The 19,106-nt window shown below is 39.3% G+C and overlaps 2 protein-coding genes across 2 annotated transcripts in view; one reads left to right on the forward strand and one right to left on the reverse strand.

The window, feature by feature from the left end:
* The first annotated feature begins 2,041 nt into the window (after positions 1-2,041).
* Positions 2,042-12,753, forward strand: LOC124161557 (FNIP repeat-containing protein DDB_G0290639-like). The gene is made up of 6 exons (XM_046537937.1): positions 2,042-2,132; positions 3,719-3,782; positions 4,407-4,540; positions 4,886-5,035; positions 8,149-8,300; positions 11,862-12,753. The coding sequence occupies exons 2-6, from the start codon at positions 3,728-3,730 to the stop codon at positions 12,367-12,369; spliced, it is 999 nt and encodes a 332-aa protein (XP_046393893.1). The 5' UTR covers positions 2,042-2,132; positions 3,719-3,727; the 3' UTR covers positions 12,370-12,753.
* A 4,958-nt stretch (positions 12,754-17,711) lies between these two features.
* Positions 17,712-19,106, reverse strand: part of LOC124161453 — a 155,697-nt gene continuing 154,302 nt past the window's right edge. The window contains exon 28 of the mRNA XM_046537776.1: positions 17,712-18,289. Coding sequence (XP_046393732.1) covers positions 18,025-18,289 — 265 coding nt within the window. The 3' untranslated portion in view covers positions 17,712-18,024. The remainder of the gene's footprint in view (positions 18,290-19,106) is intronic.

Below are 19,106 nucleotides of genomic sequence, written 5' to 3' on the forward strand. Positions count from 1 at the left end.
TTATTTTGCAATAATGGTGGTGGTACAACAACACCGCTTACCGTTTGTGTTCTTTCGTCATTGATATATGGATCTTCCACAAAATAAAGCCAGAAACGATTTTAATACTGCTATTGCGAAAAGATATATCTCAGAGCGACTCGGAGGACGTCATATTAGAAGTCCACTACATTTCCAGGTTCGATTGAAACGATAAGTTAAGAGAGATATTTTGAGAAACTGATAGGTATGGCAATTCATTTTTCCCCAGAGCAATAAAGGGCTTTAACAAATCGACACCTCCATTTTATAAACGCTCAACAACCGCCCACCGAATCAAATCCGTCCATCTAGTACTATAAAGGCTATCTAGATGAGGTGATTTGATTCCGTCGATGAAGTCATCTGCTTAGACTATGTTGATGTCCAGGATGTCTCCCAAAAGTAAAAAAAAGTATTATAATTTCGGATTCGAACCCTCCAAGAACTTTACCGCAACTACCGCGCACAGTATAGACATACTCGTTCACGGAGCGACGTATTGGTAAGAGATAAATGGTGAGTCTAAATATGAATCGAATGGTCGGAAAACCCTGCCACGGAGCCCGAAAGAAAACACTCAGACGGCCCAACGTGAATGTGGTCGTGAGTTACCCCAGTACATTCCATCCGCTAATCTTAATTCTGATTGGGCTCATGCTCTTGCAGTTTGACTCCAGCTTCGTCGCGTCCGCCTCCGTCCTAGTCGGCTCTTGGTGGCATACGAGTGAGGGATGCACGTCGCTTTATGTGTCAACCTCACAAGTTTTCACCACCCGGCCCCATCAGTTAAGTAGGACTATCTACATACTTTTGAAAAGGATAGTACATGTATACTGCCTAAAATCCCGAAGGAAATATGTACTATCGTTTTCAAAAGTATGTTGACACCTAGGAGTGCCACTTAACTGATGGGGCCGGGTCGTGAAAACTTATGAGGTTGGCACATAAAGCGACCTGTATCCCTCACTTGTGGGCCACCAAGAGCCGACGAGGACGGAGGTGGACGCGACCTAGCTACCGAAGCCGGAGTCGAACTGCAGGAGCATGAACCCAATCAGAATTAGCATTAGAGGATGGAATGTACTCGGGTAACCCTCGTCCACAATCACGTTGAGCCGTCGGAGTGTTTTCTTTCGGGCTCCGTGGCAGGGTTTGCCGACCTTTAGATTCATATTTAGACTCACCGTTTATCTCTTACCAATGCGTCGCTCCGTGGCCGATTAGGCCTATGCTGTGCGCGGTAGTAGGGATAAAGTTATAGGGGGGTTCGAATCCGAAATTATAATAGTTTTTTTTACTTTTTAAGGGAGACATACTGAAAATGAACATAATAAATGCAGATGACTCAAGAAAAAGTTACTACTTAATTTTTTGCCCCATCAGTTAAGTGGCACTCCTAGGTGTCAACATACTTTTGAAAACGATAGTACAGAAATTGGGAATAAATCCTGGTTTCTGGAAAATGTTGTTTTTGTAGGAGAATAGCAAAAAAAAAGGCTGTTTCCTCTAGAAAATGAAACGAGAGTTCTAAAACCGGTTCGGGTGTATCGAAATAAGAGTGAGGAATAGACAAAATGGTCAACTCTTTTCATTAACCATGAGCAAATTCCAAAATGTCAGCTCGCATACAACTGTAGATAAAAAGCGAAGATATTACGTTTCGTTGAAGATAATACGATGAATATTTTTCTATAACATCCCTCACTTGCTCTGGCTTGACCACCTTCGGGTGAATTTGGTTCTTTTAGCTCAATCATCCTGAATACGTGATAGTGATCCGTGCGGATGTCGTCAATCGTTTTGTTCTTCGAAAAAAATAAAGTAACCCGAAAGAAAATTGGGTGTTAAACGTCTTATAATGATTTGTCACCCGAGATAAGCCGCGCTAATCCTTTAAAACTTGAGATAACTCGAATAATCGAATGAAGGCACCCCTCAAGATCGTGAGCATCGGTGCTCTCGAAAACGTTTCCCATAAAAAAGGACTTTTGGACGCGAATTGATGCTTGCGGCGACGGATTAAGATAGTGGGGAGTTGGCTAGGCTATAAAACCGGGTGATTTGGACAACTGCAATTCTCACGTTTGCACATCCAAGGACTCCAGGCAAAGGTAAGACAGAGAAGGCGTTTAAGAACGTTTTTGATCCGTTTCGCCTCACTCGTCGGCAGGGGGCGCAGCTAGGAATTAAGGCTAGGGGGGGTTTCAGAAGCAACTAATACTGGGGTGCCTGGGGGTTGTAGTATACCCTCCAGGATAAGTGGTAGGTGCGGGGGCCCTCCGCCAGAAAAAAAATTAAGATAAATGGTTCAAAATGTTGAGTTTTACGGCCTTCTGAGGGATATTTTATTATTACTCGCACTATTCTATAAGCAATATTAATCCAATTAAGTAAAATAGAATAACTTAAAAATTTCTCTTAGCTCTGGGGGGGGGGGGGTTTATCCCCCAAACCCCCTCCCCACCCCTCGCTGCGCCACTGCTCGTCGGCAAACATAAGCATTTGTGTGAACCCCCATCCTTACCCCACACTCTTACGTGGTTCTGATTTTTGTACGATCGCTCCATGCATGGGAAAATAAACATTCCGCACAACTCATTCTTCGAATAATAGAGCACGCTATTCACGCCCGTACCTTTCGTTATCCTTCCCTCCGGAGCGGAAAGAGCCCCCAGTGCTCTCCGGGTCCCTCTGAACAGTGGCGCAGCGAGTGGGGGGGTTTGGGGGACAACCCCCCCCCCCCCCCAGAGCCAAGAGAAATTTTTAAATTTGATATATTTTATTTAATTGAATTAATATTACTCATATAAAAGTGTAAGGATAAATAAAATATCCATCAGAAAACCGTAAAACTCACCATTTTGAAGCATTTATCTTAAAAATTTTCTGGGGCCCCGCACCTCTCGGTTACCCTGGCGCGTACCCACATGCCCCGCAGTATTAGTTGCGTATAACCCCCCCCCCCCTATTCTTAATTCCTGGCTGCGCCCCTGCCTCTGATAGATACCCGTTCTTAATTGCCCAAGAAGTCTGAGCCTAGCGCGCAACCTACCAGTCCCCAGTGGCTTCTAGCCAAAGTCTTTTAAAATCTGTATAACTAACGCTTTCTGTACGCCCAAACCAGTTTTCGACTAATTTAGAAGAGAAAACTTATATTATTTCCTCATAAGCCGTTCCAAACCTGACTTTGTAAAAATCAACTCGTGGCCATTTCAATAAATGTGCTTTAGTTAAAGGGGGATCGGGTTGGTGTGGTGGCTAGAGTGCTGGATTCCCACCCGGCGGGCTCGGGTTCAAATCCTGGCAGTGGCAGAGAATTTTCAGAGATTGCCCGATCCCTGCTTTAATGTTGTGTGGAGGACATTTCAAGCGCAACACTCCGTCCGTCGGATGGGACGTTAAGCCGTGATTCCCTTGGCGCCTTTCTTTAAGAGCACGCTATTGCCGACGCCGGGTTTCTCTCCGCCCTTCCTCACCTACCCTTCCCTAATGGCGCAAATCACCTAAGCTGTCGGTCGCCTCTTCCAAATACCATACCTATACTATACCCTGCTTCAGCTAAAAAAAAAAACTCATGCTGCTCACGTGAGAGCGCAGAATTTGGTCAGTTTGAAAGGAAATTTTAGCTATCGCTCTTTCATAAGAAATAAAATCAATTGAAAAATGATTCATAGATAATTCGTCCTTTCGTTTTCAGAGGCCGACCATGAGGGTCTTCATTCTGAGTGCGCTTTTCCTGTTGGCAGGGGCGGCATCAGCAGGTAAGGTGAATGTGAATAAGCAAAAATACGACACGTGCAGTGTTGGTAAAAGTACTGGGAGAAAGTAACTGACAATGAGCTCAATTACATTTATTTTGCTAAAGAGTAAGCAATGAAAATTGCAGATTACTGATTTTAAAAAGTAATCAATATAATTACAGTTACAATTACTTCTTGTAAGATTGTCCACTTAATAGAGCACCTAGCAACTGTCGGATACTGGAGTAAAAATGTGGAATGATCGAGTCTTAGAAATTGCTAAAGTTGCCATTTCACTTGCAACGCATGCATTATTTAGTTGTTGCTACACAAAGGCCGTCATATTTTGTATCCATCTTAAACTGGTTAAAACATAAAGAGTGGCTGAACGTGAAAAAGCGATTTTTTTACTCAGAGACTCGTCTTATCTGCAGGACTAGGTAAATCAGTGAAATCAGAGAAGTAATCGTCGATTACGTGCAAGTAGCGATTACAACGACAGTTAAGATTCCTCTTTCACCGTAAATTGCAATACAATAGGAGTAACTCCTTCCGAAAGATATCTTCCACCTTATTAGCCAACAAACTGTATGATTACTGTGAATCTATTACGATCAGCGCTTCTTCTCTTTTCGTTCACCACAGATGAGGCAGTGGATCCCAGAGTCAACTTGAATGTGTACGTCGACCTTCTGCTGAAAGATGCCAAGGCATACTTGGTGTCTCACGGATATGATCCCATGAAGTTACCAGATTTCAACCGCACCTTCAGCGCGGACGTAAGTCTGTCAGAAGTACATCATGCCATTTCATAAAATAATAATTAATATGCTTGGTTTAGGCAAACATTTACTCCTATGAATGGTATGAATATGGTTGGAACTGCTTTTCGATCACCGCGCATGGAATTCAAACTTTCACTTTTGATTACTAAAGTGGTAGCATTACTTGCACGAGTAGATTACGAGTAAGATAACAATTTTAAAGTGCCTCGTTTACAATAAAAAGTTACCAAAGATGTGCTCGTCAGCAGTAATTCGATTACTTTTAATTCGTTATATCACATCACTTTGATCAGGCCACTATTAAATATTTTTTTAAATTCTGTCTCATCTTTAACACAGCATCTGGGCATCACTTGGCACGGGGAGCTCATCGTTGACGATGGATTCGCCAAGGACACATCTTCAATCTTCCGCAGCGGAGACGTGGACCTGTCAAACGTCGACGGCAAGGCAGTCCTCACCGCTGAAATTGGTTTCAGGGATATGGAGGTGAGCCGAAAAGTCGCCAGCTCGAGTCAATAAACGATAATATATGATATTACTTCTTACAAACCTGGTGAGAGCACAACCTTCACATATCTTTCTCCTTCACGGAAATCGATTTATCCGCATCAAATTATTCATCCGCAAAGTCATCACTAATACTGCAAAATGATATTTTGTTGAGGCGCAGAGAACAGAATTAAAATGTGAGTGCCGAGCACTGACTGTTGATGACATTTGACTGTTGCTAGTTTACCACTAATGACGTTGGTGGGAGACGTCACTTCCCAGCTGGCACAATAATTGGGCGCTTTCCATTCATCGACATACGTCGACACAAGTCGACCTGCGACGCGGCTTTCGTGTTCCATTCTATGCGTGTCGCCGACTGTTGTGGCACAAGTCAACAAACGATCATGCGCAGAAATTGGAGAGTTTTAAACAGTTATCGTGAGTCGACACTATTCGACGTGTGAGTCACATGAATGGTAAGCACCGATTATAATGAACATACGCGGCTTCCATAGATACGCTCACTCTTACAATATCATTTTAATGCAATGGGGAATTTTGCATAGGCAGCTGGATATCATGCCTCTAGAAAGAAAGCCCATCCATGAAATCCAAGGACCTACGTGTATGTTACCACTTTTGGCTCGTGAGAATTTTCCTATGTAAGCTCTCGTGTCACTATGATGAGAAAATATTGTTGATTCCAGAGAATAATACAATGAAAACAATCATTTCGAGGGGAAATTGCATTATTGTGGTGAGTAGGAAACGCCCACGATCGCACTTTTGCTACTTGAGATATCGATGCGAATCAAAAACGCACAAAGCAATTTTATTAACAGTTGCTTAATCAAGCGAACCTTAGGAAATCAAGTATATCTAGGTGAAAGCCATCAGAACGTTCGAAAGCCACCCACTGCATTAGTACACTTTTTTCAGATGAGGGATCAATATACAGTTCGCGGTGTGACTCTAAGAAATTGCCTCGTATTGAAATGAAAATAACTTTGTGAATCTCACTTCCATTATTTGAAATGTAAAAATGGTGAAGCTTAATCCCGACCCCTCCCATCCGGCGACATTTGGCTGGCTCATTCAGGGAGCGTGAGCGCTCATAGCTCTCGCTCACCACGGGTGCGGACTGCTACGTAGCATATTGCACAGGCCAACAATGAAAAACTTTTTTACTGAAAATACCTTATCCTTATGTTTTTTAAGTTGCTGAATCCAAATATGATGGTTTTTAAGTTGTATCACCCACCATTTATTCACATTTTACAGTTAAATTTATGAAATCAAGCAATGTTTTTAGAATTTAACAGCTTTTTTATTGTTATAATAAAATTGAAAAAGTAGGTCTAATGAACGAAGATAATGGGGATTAGTGTTGGTACTTCACCGAGAAGTTCAGCAAGCGATTCATCGCAGAAAAAGCTACACAAGAAGCTTCAAGGAAAAAAGGGAAAGAAAATGTAGACCAATTCCGGTTGACAAGTGAACCGTGTATTATCACGCTACATTACTGTGGTAAGTAATTTAGCAGTAAGTACAAACAATTTTATGATGTAACATAGTGTTTCATTGATTTCCCTATATACCTTTTAGGGGTTTTAGACTAAATATTAAAATACATATTGCTTGGAAACTATGGGTGATACAAAAAAACTAAGGCCAGGTTTGGATTCGGCACATAAAAATCTATACAGATCAGCTATTAAAATAAAAAAGTTTTAAAACAAAATTTTTGTTGGCCTGTGTTATCAGACCCTCTGAGTGGAAAAAGGTTGTGCGGGCGCTTCGCAGTGACTTTTCAATCATACAGAAACACGCCATTGGCAAAGCTAAAACTGACATTTGAGCTCCCCCGACTCAGCGACGAATGCTCAGGCGTGTAATCTTACCAAGGCATTTAACCGAATAAGGTAGGTTTCCATAGTGTATTAATGAAGTATTCTGGCAGCCTCCCCTCCCTTCATGGACTACCCTCTTAAATACACAATAAGGCCTACTCCCTTTCGATAGATAAAAAGGTGAGCTCTACGACCTCAAGGTTAACTGGGGAATGATACATTCCAATGGCCGTAACAGGGGACCACGTCACAGGCATAAACAAAACACTGCGTTGGTATGCTGGAACGGGGTGATTCGCAGCAGTGACCAACTCCAGCCTCTCTACCGGAAACCCTTCATAAACACTCGTTTAACAGCGAAAAAACCTTCGCGAGGGTTTTGGGGGACCTCGCTAAGGCTGCTTCCGTTGAAACCAATCACTCGCTTAACTATGAAGGAACCTTCGCGAGGGTTTAGGGGGGGCCTCGCTAAGGCTGCTTCAGTTAAGGAAAACACACACACACACACAATCAATCACACACACAACACTTACTCCGGGAGAATTCTACTCCCTTTCATTCTATCTAAACATCCTATTTTCTTCATTCCTATCCCTCGTATAGCATCTTACATTCTACCCTCTAAAACTGTTTTAAACACCCCGTCCACGTTCAGTTTTCTCTCCATCCACACCCTCCGTTTCTCATCTCGTCTCCATTCTTCTCTCGTCTTCCTTCCTTACAGTTAGTGTCCATGTTTCCGCACCGTAAAACGTCACTCTTCACTTACCTTTTATTTTAATTCTAACATAACGCTCCTTTCATAAGCTCCTTCCTGTTTATGAACGCCTCCTTTTCTGCCGCAATTATCTCTCTGATGCCCTTACTGCTGTATTCGTACCTAGAGAAAAATTTCTGGGTTATTCTTCTTCGTAGAATAATCTTCCATTTCTATATGTTACATCAAGTTTGGTTTCATAAGTTCCTACGCCTTTATGACAGCATTTAGATTCTCCCAACTCGTACCTTTCCTCCCCTAATCTTACCCTGGATGCGAAGTCGGGTCATCATCGCGGTGGGCATCGCCTGATCCTTTCTATTTTCTCCATTCCTCCCCGGGTTCGTACGTGGGAGTAAAAATCTTGTCTACTTGACTGGGGAGGTGTACCAAAGAACCGAACTGCCAGGCCTTCATCATGATTATGTAAGCGTGAGCACTTTTAATAAATTAATTTAAGAAGTCGAGATCTAATGACTATTTATTTATCTCCATTTCAGTTTGGTTACAACTTCAGTGCAACGATCATGAACATCGGACCCGACGGATTAATATTCGGACGCACCGATAATACACTCATCAACATGAAGCTTGCCGTTGACTTGAAAAACCAAACAGCTAGTCTCATGGACTTCAAGATACTTTCCATCGGGTAAGCACATGCCTAACTATTATCAATCGTACGCTTTTAAGCCCCATTAGATTTTAAGGTATAAGTAAAAAAAATACACTCACCATTTTCTTCATATCATGCCTTTTCAAACAAAAGCTAACGGTTTGCAGGAGCAATCTTGAAAATCCCCTTCCTTTATCGTGCACATCTCGAATTAAAAATAATACTAAAAACAAAACAAATAATTCAAATTAAAACATTTTCAAGACTCGAGAGAACATCAGTCAAAGGTGCACTACTTACTAATCGCTTCACCGTTGCTACCTTAGTTGTTGACGTTGCTAGGCGACGGCACTTACTTTTGATGGAGGCGCTAGTGTAGGCCTCTGAGAGATGAATGAATTAACTATAATGTTTACGGCAAAATATCGTTACGACGTACAAATAATGCTTCGTATTAAAAAACCCATTCCAGTAATGAGTGTATTTCATAATTGTCTCGAAGATTACTTCACATCTGTCTGGGATTGGTAATGATAGTAATTGCTCTTCTTACCAGAAAATTTGAATACAAAAAGTAATATTGTTCATATTTCCATAAATAACATAAATAAGGCATTGCAACAAATTACATGGTCGCGAAAACGTTTTCAATAAATGTAGGTGTTGTACTAAGTGACCTCCTGAATACGAAAATCGCATTTTTGCATGCCCATAGTGTTTGCACTAACCGCATAAAATTTTTAATTACAATGAAAAGTAGTAATATAAAACAAATAATAAATGGTAAATTTGGAAAAGGGTGAATGGTTCCAAGAGAATACGAGGAGATTGCATCAAAGAAATGGAACATAGATGCTTAATTTAATGATGTTCGAATGATGGACAACTAATACTTCGCGGTGAGCACACAGTAGTAAGGGAAAAATGAAGGGGATATGCCTAAAACCTGAATCATACTATCCTCTTCAGTATCGATCCAGCTATTGGCTCCGCGACGCTTTTTCCATCACCCGTCACATCGCTTTCTCTATCACTGAAGCCGTAGCTGAAAACGACTTATTGCCAATCAGAACGTTTCAACTTTTCGGTCCCGAAACTTGGAGTGATCACTCTGATGAGCGATGGAAAAAATAATCTTGTGATGTAGGCTTTAGAGCAAGGATAAAAATGGAGAACGGGCTAGGTAACCTTGGTCCAAACATACCTCGACCGTCTCAATGGCAACGGTGGTATATTTGTCACGTGACTTGCATACCATAAGCGAATTATTAAATATTGCTTTGCATTTTAGTGTCAAGAAAAATAATTAAAAGGAAGCTCAGCGACATTTCATTGATGATTAGTCAAAAATATTTTTATATATATTGTATTTCATTTTGATACGTGACTAATTTTTCCTCCTCATCCATCTATATATGCAACCAAAGTTAGTACATAAGTGCATATACTCCATTAGCCCGTAGAGCTACTCCTGGTTGTGTCCGACGCGTCCGTTGCGTCGTTTCTCATTACTGTTTGTTACGTCACGTCATACAACCTCTGTGGTTGGACATCCTGCCGTGTAGGCACACCTCTTGACAAGCTCAAAGGGAAAACATAACTCAAAGGATATAACCCCCAGTATTGGCCACGGGGGGGAGCCAGGTTTTCCGGGTTGCAACCTCCTCCCCCTTGAGCCTTTATAAGAGGCGCCAACTCAAATTTATTCATTTAATTTTAACAAATACTTGTACAAAATTACTATTTCCGAGTCCTAAAAATCACGTTTTCAACATCAAAAATCCCCAAATTTTCCCCTGAACCTTGCCCTGGCATGTTATCCATACACCCCAGTAGGACCCCGAAATCTCCGGCAAATCCCCCCCACCCCCATTTAAAAATCCTGACTATGCTAATGTGTACACCCAACTATTGATTCTCTTAAACTAAACCTTTTTGCTGGGGTATGCGTTCACACGAAGTTTTCGGTCTACCCATTTATGCACACACATAATGATCAATGTTGTGGATTCCAGGCCAGGTGAATGGAAATAATTTATTCCATTTTTTGCTGTTACATATGTATACATCATCATCATACCTGCTTTGTTCCTTTGCCTATGTGTGTGATGGGTACACATGCTCACTGAAGGGGGTGCTTCATGAGTAAGGATAGATATCTGTCCTTAACTAACCCTTACTTTATGGTAAGGACCGATTGTTTTTTTCTGGGGAAGTAGGTGTTGCATCTGATCCAAAAGTTGAAAAAATACAGGTATTTTTATTTTTCAAATTATTACAATCTACAGTAGAATAAATTCTTATAACAACCTCTTATATGTTCTGAGATGCCTAATTTTCTTGGTTGAAAACATTTCTAATTTGATGCCAACAATGATAAACTGTAGTGCTAGGCAAGTGACGTAGCCAGGGGGGGGAGGGGTACGGGGGGTCCGGACCCCCCCCCTGAAATATAAAAAGACATTTATTGTCCATCATAAAAGAAAACAAAATATTGAAAAATCAGGAATTTACTAAATGTTTCTTTAAAAAATTGAGTTTTTTCGATTATCGAAAGTGTTAAAATTAGTTTAAAACCCATTACTTAGTGCCCGGTTTTTCAAAAATTTCCCCCCTGGTTTTGGACCCCCCGAACGAAATTCCTGGCTACGCCACTGTGCTAGGCATCTTCTTTTGACATTACCCTTAAGTCTCAATCACAGCTACAGCCTATTGTGCAGAGCTGGTAACTGAATAAAAGTATTGGGGGAACCAGAAACGATTTCATTTCATTTACTTTTTACTAGTAATCGTTACATTGTCAAAAATGTAACTGTTACTTGTAATCTACACCTTGCTTTCTGAAAGAAATCGTTTCTTCAAGGAACATGCCGTACTACAGTTCAAGGTTTAAAAAGCCCAAAAGCATCCCAACACTCTTAACTTCATCAAGTTATGATGACGAGCACTATAGTGAGGACGATTTTTTTCTCCAGGAATTGCTGGAGATATAGATACATATAGGGTCCAAAAATGGAAAAATACATGTATTTTTATTTTTCAAACATTATTGTAATCAGTGAAATAAATTTATCGCACAAACTCGTTACATACAATCGGTGATGTAGGATTTCCTTGGTTAGTAGCAGTCCAAATGGTAAATGAGATACTGGAAATGTAATAATTTAGGCCCGTTCAAATATGATGCTGGCCGATTTATAATATTTTTCACTACTCAAAAATCTTGCTGTTATGAAAGAAAATGTAAGAATATTTTCAAGCTCCAACCCTTCTCTAATTGCCTTACGTTACAAATCTAATATTTTTATCTACTCTTCATTAAATGCTATGGATTTTAATTAAAATTAATTCTTAGTCAATCCAAAGTGAAGATTTTTAAAATTTAGCTCAACATAGGTTACTCATCCTTTTCTAGTGCGACTTTAAAAACATTCCGAAAAGTAACTAATTGCCACTATAAGTGGTCATTGGTTACTTTATAATACTGTAACCAACTGGTATACGTAACTCGTTCCAAATTTTTTAAAGCAACTGAACCAGTTACATGCTTGTAGTGCCTGCTTTACTCATCTTTGCTAATATGTTCCAATCTTCCAGGCAATTGAATGTCCGTGTATCGGGGCTTGGAACGGTGCTTGACTGGCTGACAAACGCAATCACCAAAACTGTGATCGACTCTTTCAAGGAGAAAATCATGGACGTTGTGGAGGGCAAGGTTCGTGATGCTTTGGCAGATGCCATCGGCAAGATTGACATAGGAGACTTCTTACCTCCATTCCACGACCAAGGCATCAGTGTTGTCAGCGATAACAACAATAACAATAATAACAACAACAATAATAATAACAATAACAACAACAACGATGCTAGAAGCGATTATGTATGCAGCACATCAACGACTTCAGTGACCAGCAACTTTCCGGCTACCTCTAGCATTACCTGGATGAGTAGCAGAAACTTGGTGGGCGACAATAACAACAATAATAATAACAATAATAATAATAACAACAATAATGATAACAACATCGCATATAGAGAACCTTTCTCACTCACAACTGTCACAAAATCAGTAACAACCACTACTTCTGTAACCACATGCATTTAAATATGTGATGACAATTCCGTGTGGAATCACCTCATTCCATCCACTTATCAGATTAACTCTTGGGTGTATGCCAAAGTACTCAAATTGCAGAAAATTGTAACATTTTTAATTTTGTAAGAAATATTTCACCTTAATCTATCAGATCAGCAAGATCTTACATTTTAGCTATGTAAAAAAATTCAGTCTTTGTTAATTGTACAATGAATAATAACAATATGGTACCTGATTTATAAAGCGACCTTCCCAGCAGGGTAGGAAGATCAAGGCAATATTTGACATCATGACATGATTTAAAGCCCTGTTGGTATACTAGCCATATTCTTTTATCAACTTGAACCGTTGTTGGCGTGAGATTTTATTACTTTTTAATCAAAAGTGGCATCATTTTTTACTCAAAAATACATGCATTGAAAGTTTCATTCATCAGCATAAAATGTGTTGCTTATACAATGAACCTAAAAAAATAAAATTATCATTTAAAAAATCAGGTGTTTTATTACTTCATGAATTTTAGTCACTATCACTCTTCAAAAGATCGTCCCCCTTGTTTTTTTCCAAACAACATTGTTTAAAATCAACAGTAACCTAAGGATAATCACAAAAAATAAATAGGAAGTAAATAAATGGTTAGTTCTCAGTCTGCCTCCAAAACTTGCCATTTTTACTCTATCTACACAGAAAAAGCAACCACCAAAAGCAAAAAAACAAATTATGTACAGCAAAATAAGACAATTGAAATAAGAAAATTCAAACAAAGAACACTATTTCCTTGTTATTAATGGCCGTTAGCAATATTCTAAGGAGAAAGTACCACAAATTATAAGGCACGACCTTAAAATATTTTTAGAAAAATCAGTCGATAGGGTTTCAAGTAACAATAGTGAATGGCGGAGCAAATAATGAAGTATGATGACATCAAAGGAATTGGTAAGTATGTTTCAAACGCAAGACTCAGCTGAAGAATGACTTTTGTTGGATGAATTATTTGATGGAAAAAATGTTCAATGAAGTTATTTTACTTCATTAAGGAAGACAATCATATCAAGGGATAAGTAGACGGTAAGAATGGAAAAGGAAGGCCTCACATAAAATATATGGAGTAGGTAAAGAAGAATGTGAAAGAGAATAAATATGAAAATATTAGCTGATGGGAGAATTTAGTTGAGAGCCGTGTCAAACCAATGTTAGCTTTATTGACCAGTGATGGTGATGAAATGACCAATTTTTTGTTGAACGTGCTGAATATTTGCCTTAATTAGCGTATCATATGAAGGTGAAAATAGGTGATAGAAACTTATGGAATCAAGTGCTCACTTAGGAATACGTAATTTTGACTCTTTCAAATCATGGTAAATAAATTAAAATACTTGAAATCGAGGAAGAATACAATAGCCTCAAAAATTAAATAATTCATCCACCTCCATCATCAATTTCATCAATAAAGATGTTAACTTTCTCGTACATCGTGTTCATCAAGAAAGCTATCAACAAAATAAAAGAGAAAGAGCAGGGAGTGAAAATCCACAGTGATGACAAAAATTAACATGCTATGATTTGCCAATATCATGACCCCCCACAAATTTTTCTTATGTGGTGACTGTTCCCCATACATCCCTTTAGGAGACACTAGCCTGATGCCATTTTTGCCAGTAGAGGAAAATTGCCAGAATACCAAAAATTGTCCACTATGCAGTGCAGTAAGCTTTTGCCAAGTCTGTACTGCCAAAATTTTTAGAACTACATACATGGGTGGCATTGGGACTTCTATGCTATAAATTGACTCTCAATTTCTAAAGACTTTGTACCCAAGTTTGAAGCACTATATAATGAAGTTACAACCACTGAAAATACAACGGCATTTTACCACATTAAAAGTTGTTTAATATTCCGTTGAATGATGACAATATAAACAGGACATAAAGACATGTCTATAACTTTAGGTAAATTTTATTTAAATACATGATTTTTGGCACTTCTTGGCAATCACGGAGTTTGAACCCTTCTAATACCTGGAGCTATGGATCAAATGAACTTGAAATCAATAGCAAAGACAGATCATACTTTTATTGATTAAATACATAAATTTCCATTTTAATATGTTATATTTAACACGAGTTGCCATCAATTGTGTGAAGTAACTTATTCTCGGGAATGATAAGTTGAAGAAATTTATACGTTGCACAGTTGCCTTCATCTTGAGTTTTTCAGCGTGTTCTCACCCCGCATTTTATTGAGCAAACAGTAGATTATCATATTTGAAGTAGCGCTATTCTCAGTAGAGTCACTTCAATCGGTTGGGATCACTCATGGGCCGACATTGAAGATCCCTAATCTATATCCATACCCTCAGGAAGGAGTACTCAGAATGTACTTGAATGCAAGTATTAAGGTACCCAAATGATACTGAAGCATCCAGGTAGATTTTGGATACTCAGATATCTACTTTCACACCAACATATTTGTCTTGGTACTCCTTCACCAAGGTATTCAGAGGAGTACATGAATACCTAGACAGAATATGGCAAACACCTTCTGACCTGAGGTAGATACAGTAAACTCTCGTCATTACGAAGTTCATGGGGCCGAAAACTGGAGGTTCATAATAACGAAGTTGGTATAAACGTTCCTTTTAGGAATCGTCGAAAAAAAACGTATATGATAGAGTTGGCCGCCGAGAGTTGTCCTATGACAGGTAGAATGGTCTAGGTTGGGGCAGCGTTGCCAGGTAAGAAAGGGAAACGTCTACAAAGAGCTCCGTGAAGAAAGGAGCCGGAAGGGACGACGAGTGTGAAGGACCCAGCGGAAGAATCACTTGTTTTGGTGATTCGAAGATGTGGCATGTTGTTGGTGGATCAGGCTTATGTCGGTGCTTTGAAAACGTTGTATGAGTGCTGTTTGCGATGGTTAGAGGTGCGTTTGGGAGTCAGCGATTGGCTGTAAACCCTGCTGGAGCAGGGTTATCCGCCCCTCCTATTGTGCCGGCATCGGGCAACTCTGGCCGGCCGGACTGTATGCAAGGCATCGAGGAGTACGCATATAGAGAACCTTTCTCACTCACAACTGTCACAAAATCAGTAACAACCACAACTTCTGTAACCACATGCATTTAAATATGTGATGACAATTCCGTGTGGAATCACCTTATTCCATCCACTTATCAGATTAACCTGCAGAATGCAGCACTGCATACAAATTGTGCGATGACTAACGATTGAGACAAATTGATCTAGCTGGCCGTGCAACGCAGCCGGAGCCGAAAAAATTGCTCTCCGCGGCAAGGAAGAACGTGCGAAATGCTTCACACCGGATTCATTGATTCCTTGTTCAGATTATGCCTAAAGTGCGAGTTCCGATACGCCGCACTGCGTAGTAATGGCTAAGTCAAAAGGTGCCAAATTTGAAATTTGAAATTTTTGCATGCTGGTATATGTGAAAGTTCGTAAATCGAATTTACGTAGGAAGAGGACTAACTGTGCATCAAATTTACGAGCTGTAATGAGTCAGTCACCATGATTCTCCTGGAATGAAGCTTATTATATGACGTTGCGTTTCTGGTGAAGAAATAACCATGACTGATGCTCTTGGCCACAGTACACGAGGAGAACATAAACGTGGCAGGATTTTTAAAGCTTAGCGTAGTGAATATCCACCTAAATGCCATTGCTTATGCGTGGGACTTCGTAATAAATTTCATTCTGTAACCGCCGGGACCGGGACTGAGGTTCGTAATTTCGTAAAAACGAAAATTTCGTGATAATGTTTCTTTTCCTAGAGCTTGGATAGGCCTTTTCATCGGGACCAACGATTTGCTTTGTAATAACGAGGACTTCGTAATAACTTTGTTTGTATGAACAAGAGTCTACTGTACTTACTTCTCTGGGAAGAAGTGATTACCTTGATACAGTGCAAACTCGATGAAACGAGATCCCACGGTGCTCCAATAAACACTCGCTATAGCGAATTATCGCTTTACCGGAGGTGGAGCAAATAATAGCCAATATACCTGTTGCAAACAGTTATACAGGAACAGAGTGGTGCGGCGATAGATAAATTATATCCGGTAAACGTAAGCATAAATCCAGACGAAAGGCGATGTTTTATTGCATCACTAAATTTCCTTACTCAAACAACGACTAACTATTCAAACAATTTATAAGCGCCGCACTGAATAAAAATCATGCAAAGCATTGTTTTGTCAATCATAATGCCAATGCACAACCGACAAAGCCATTTTTCTATGCACTTAATCAGTGCATTTACGTAATCATTCTATTATTTTGGTATTTTCCACTGAAAATTCAAAAATTAACTTATGAAACTGTATCGCGGTAATTTAATGCCTCAAATGTTTCCATTGGTGTACGTTTATTGTTCCTGAACGTTAAGCGGCAGGTAAGTGAAATAACGTATTGCATTTGTTTCCGCAGTCGAAAATGGTGTAAGGTCGTATAACGTTCTTGCCTTGGAAGACTTTTTCTATCATATATATCAATATTTTCACCAAAATGAACTACTTATTTATCGAACGACAGTTTACTTCATGAATTTGAGACTGAGCACTCCATGTTAACTTCATTTCTAACAGATCGCAAGAAATTACAGAGATAAGGGACTCTTGGTGAAGGTTTTCCGGCGATCTCTCTGGCGAAACTCTCGCTAAGGCGAGTGCCAACACCAAAAGGGCCTTGTAAAAACGAATTTTTTTACATGCTTATTATAGGGTCAATTGACGGTGCAATGGCTATCTCTCGTAATGGCAGGGGTCTCACAATAGCCCGTACTCGCTTTAATGAGGTTCCACTTTATATACAAATTGAATGTCTGTGACAATGCCACTCCATACCTAATTATTCATCAGAGTAATTAAGAGGAGACATTAATTTCACTCAACTGGTTTTTTTCCATGGCCAACTAGTTCAGAACTTGATCTACCAAACTGAAATTTTCTCAGTACATAGAGCAAACCGATTTTAATATTCACCCTAATCTCTAACACTGAAGTTTAACTTCAGTAGTTTCCCAAATATAAACTCTTCATATCTGACACATGTAAATGATGGCAATATTTTTCCAAATGCCCTGAATATTTCAATATGGTAAGGTAAATTTTAACCAAGTGCAATAGATCTTTGCTGTACAAAATCAATCTGTTTCCGAGGGCTGATCGTAAAGTGTATTCCATCGTTCGTTTTAGTCAGCATTATTTCCAAACTAGGAATTAGTTCAAAGAGCATCAGCACATATAAATGATACTATGTTAAAAACGTTTTTCATAGAAAAAATAGTATTATTATATTATATAGGTAATTGATGACATGTTGATAGAATGGAAACAAAATTGGCAAATTTGAACTTTTATAAAGCACTTGCTAAATCAGTTCAAATGGTGTACTGAATTCATCATGAGTCAAATCCATCACAAAGCTTGAGTCTATCGTAATGCATCAGGAAAAAACACAAAATAAGATCAGTCAAACAGGAGTGATGCATAGCGCTTATCACTGTATTTGAGTACTCATCTGTGCACTGGAGTACTTATCAGAGTACTCAAATACATACCTAATTTGGTTCTTGAATAACTGCACTCAAATGCTTTTGACACACTCCTACTCAACAGTAATTAGCAGCAAGGACTTAACTGACTTAAGCAACATTCTATGCTGCGCCACAAGTGGGGGGCACGTGTCCTTCCATTGGATCCTTCTTCAGCCTCATCTGACCATAGTCCTTCTCATAGTTCCACTTCTCCAAAAATGGCAAATTGTCCGCCGTCTTAACTCCATAGTTGAACGCCATCTCCAGGACTTTCTTGACATCTCTTTTGGCAATTGCAGTGAAGTCTCCTTGGAAAGCATCGGGTATCAGTGGTTTTATCCATGTGAATTTTTGATTTGTAATGCGAGGATTAATCTTCAATTCGCTGTAATAAATGAAAATAAAATCAGGAAATTTGGACTATTTAACAGAATTCAATTTGGCTAGTGAATTTACAGAATATAAAAAAATATAATGAAAAACTTTAGAGATCACAATAAAAATAGTTTATATTTTCATGCGGGGTTATGAACATATCTTGATAATAAAATTTTTTACCAATTAGTATGCATTAATGCACTCATCCACCACTTTTCAATGTTTTTTTTTATTACAATAGTTTTTTGATCCGTCGGCTACTTCTCGAGGTTATTATGGTGAAATATTGATGTGCTCATTCCTTTTGCTGATAAGTTCATGACATCACTGACTCTTGCCAAGCGGCTCACCCCTTCTCTGCAACTTCTCCGGGTCACAAATCCACCCTATGTGGTTCATTGCCATAAATACTCTAATGAGTGATTCTTTCCGTCAGAGATTGGGTCTCAGAGAATGATTCAATGAACTTGGAGAACTTTAATGACTTCACTAGCTCATTAAAGTGGGTGGCACCTTTTTCATTTCACAGATATGAAAAAATAGCCAGATGGGGAAGAATATTTTTATATCATAACTAATTTTATAGCATGAAGTAAAAATACTTTCCACTTTTCCACGTAAATATTTATTTAAAAAATATAATTTTACTGCACTGCAGCCTCATCAGTACTAAATAGAGAAGTTAACCATACCAAAATATGTACACCATACTCCTGATTTTCCAGCTGTGGCTTATCCGTGTCGCAGATTATAAGTGCATAATTTTCACTCTCCTTCAGTGTATTCAACGGTGTTCGGCGAGATATTGTGGAACATAATGATAC

Source organism: Ischnura elegans, chromosome 6 (assembly GCF_921293095.1).
Source record: "Ischnura elegans chromosome 6, ioIscEleg1.1, whole genome shotgun sequence".
NCBI classification, from domain to species: domain Eukaryota; kingdom Metazoa; phylum Arthropoda; class Insecta; order Odonata; family Coenagrionidae; genus Ischnura; species Ischnura elegans.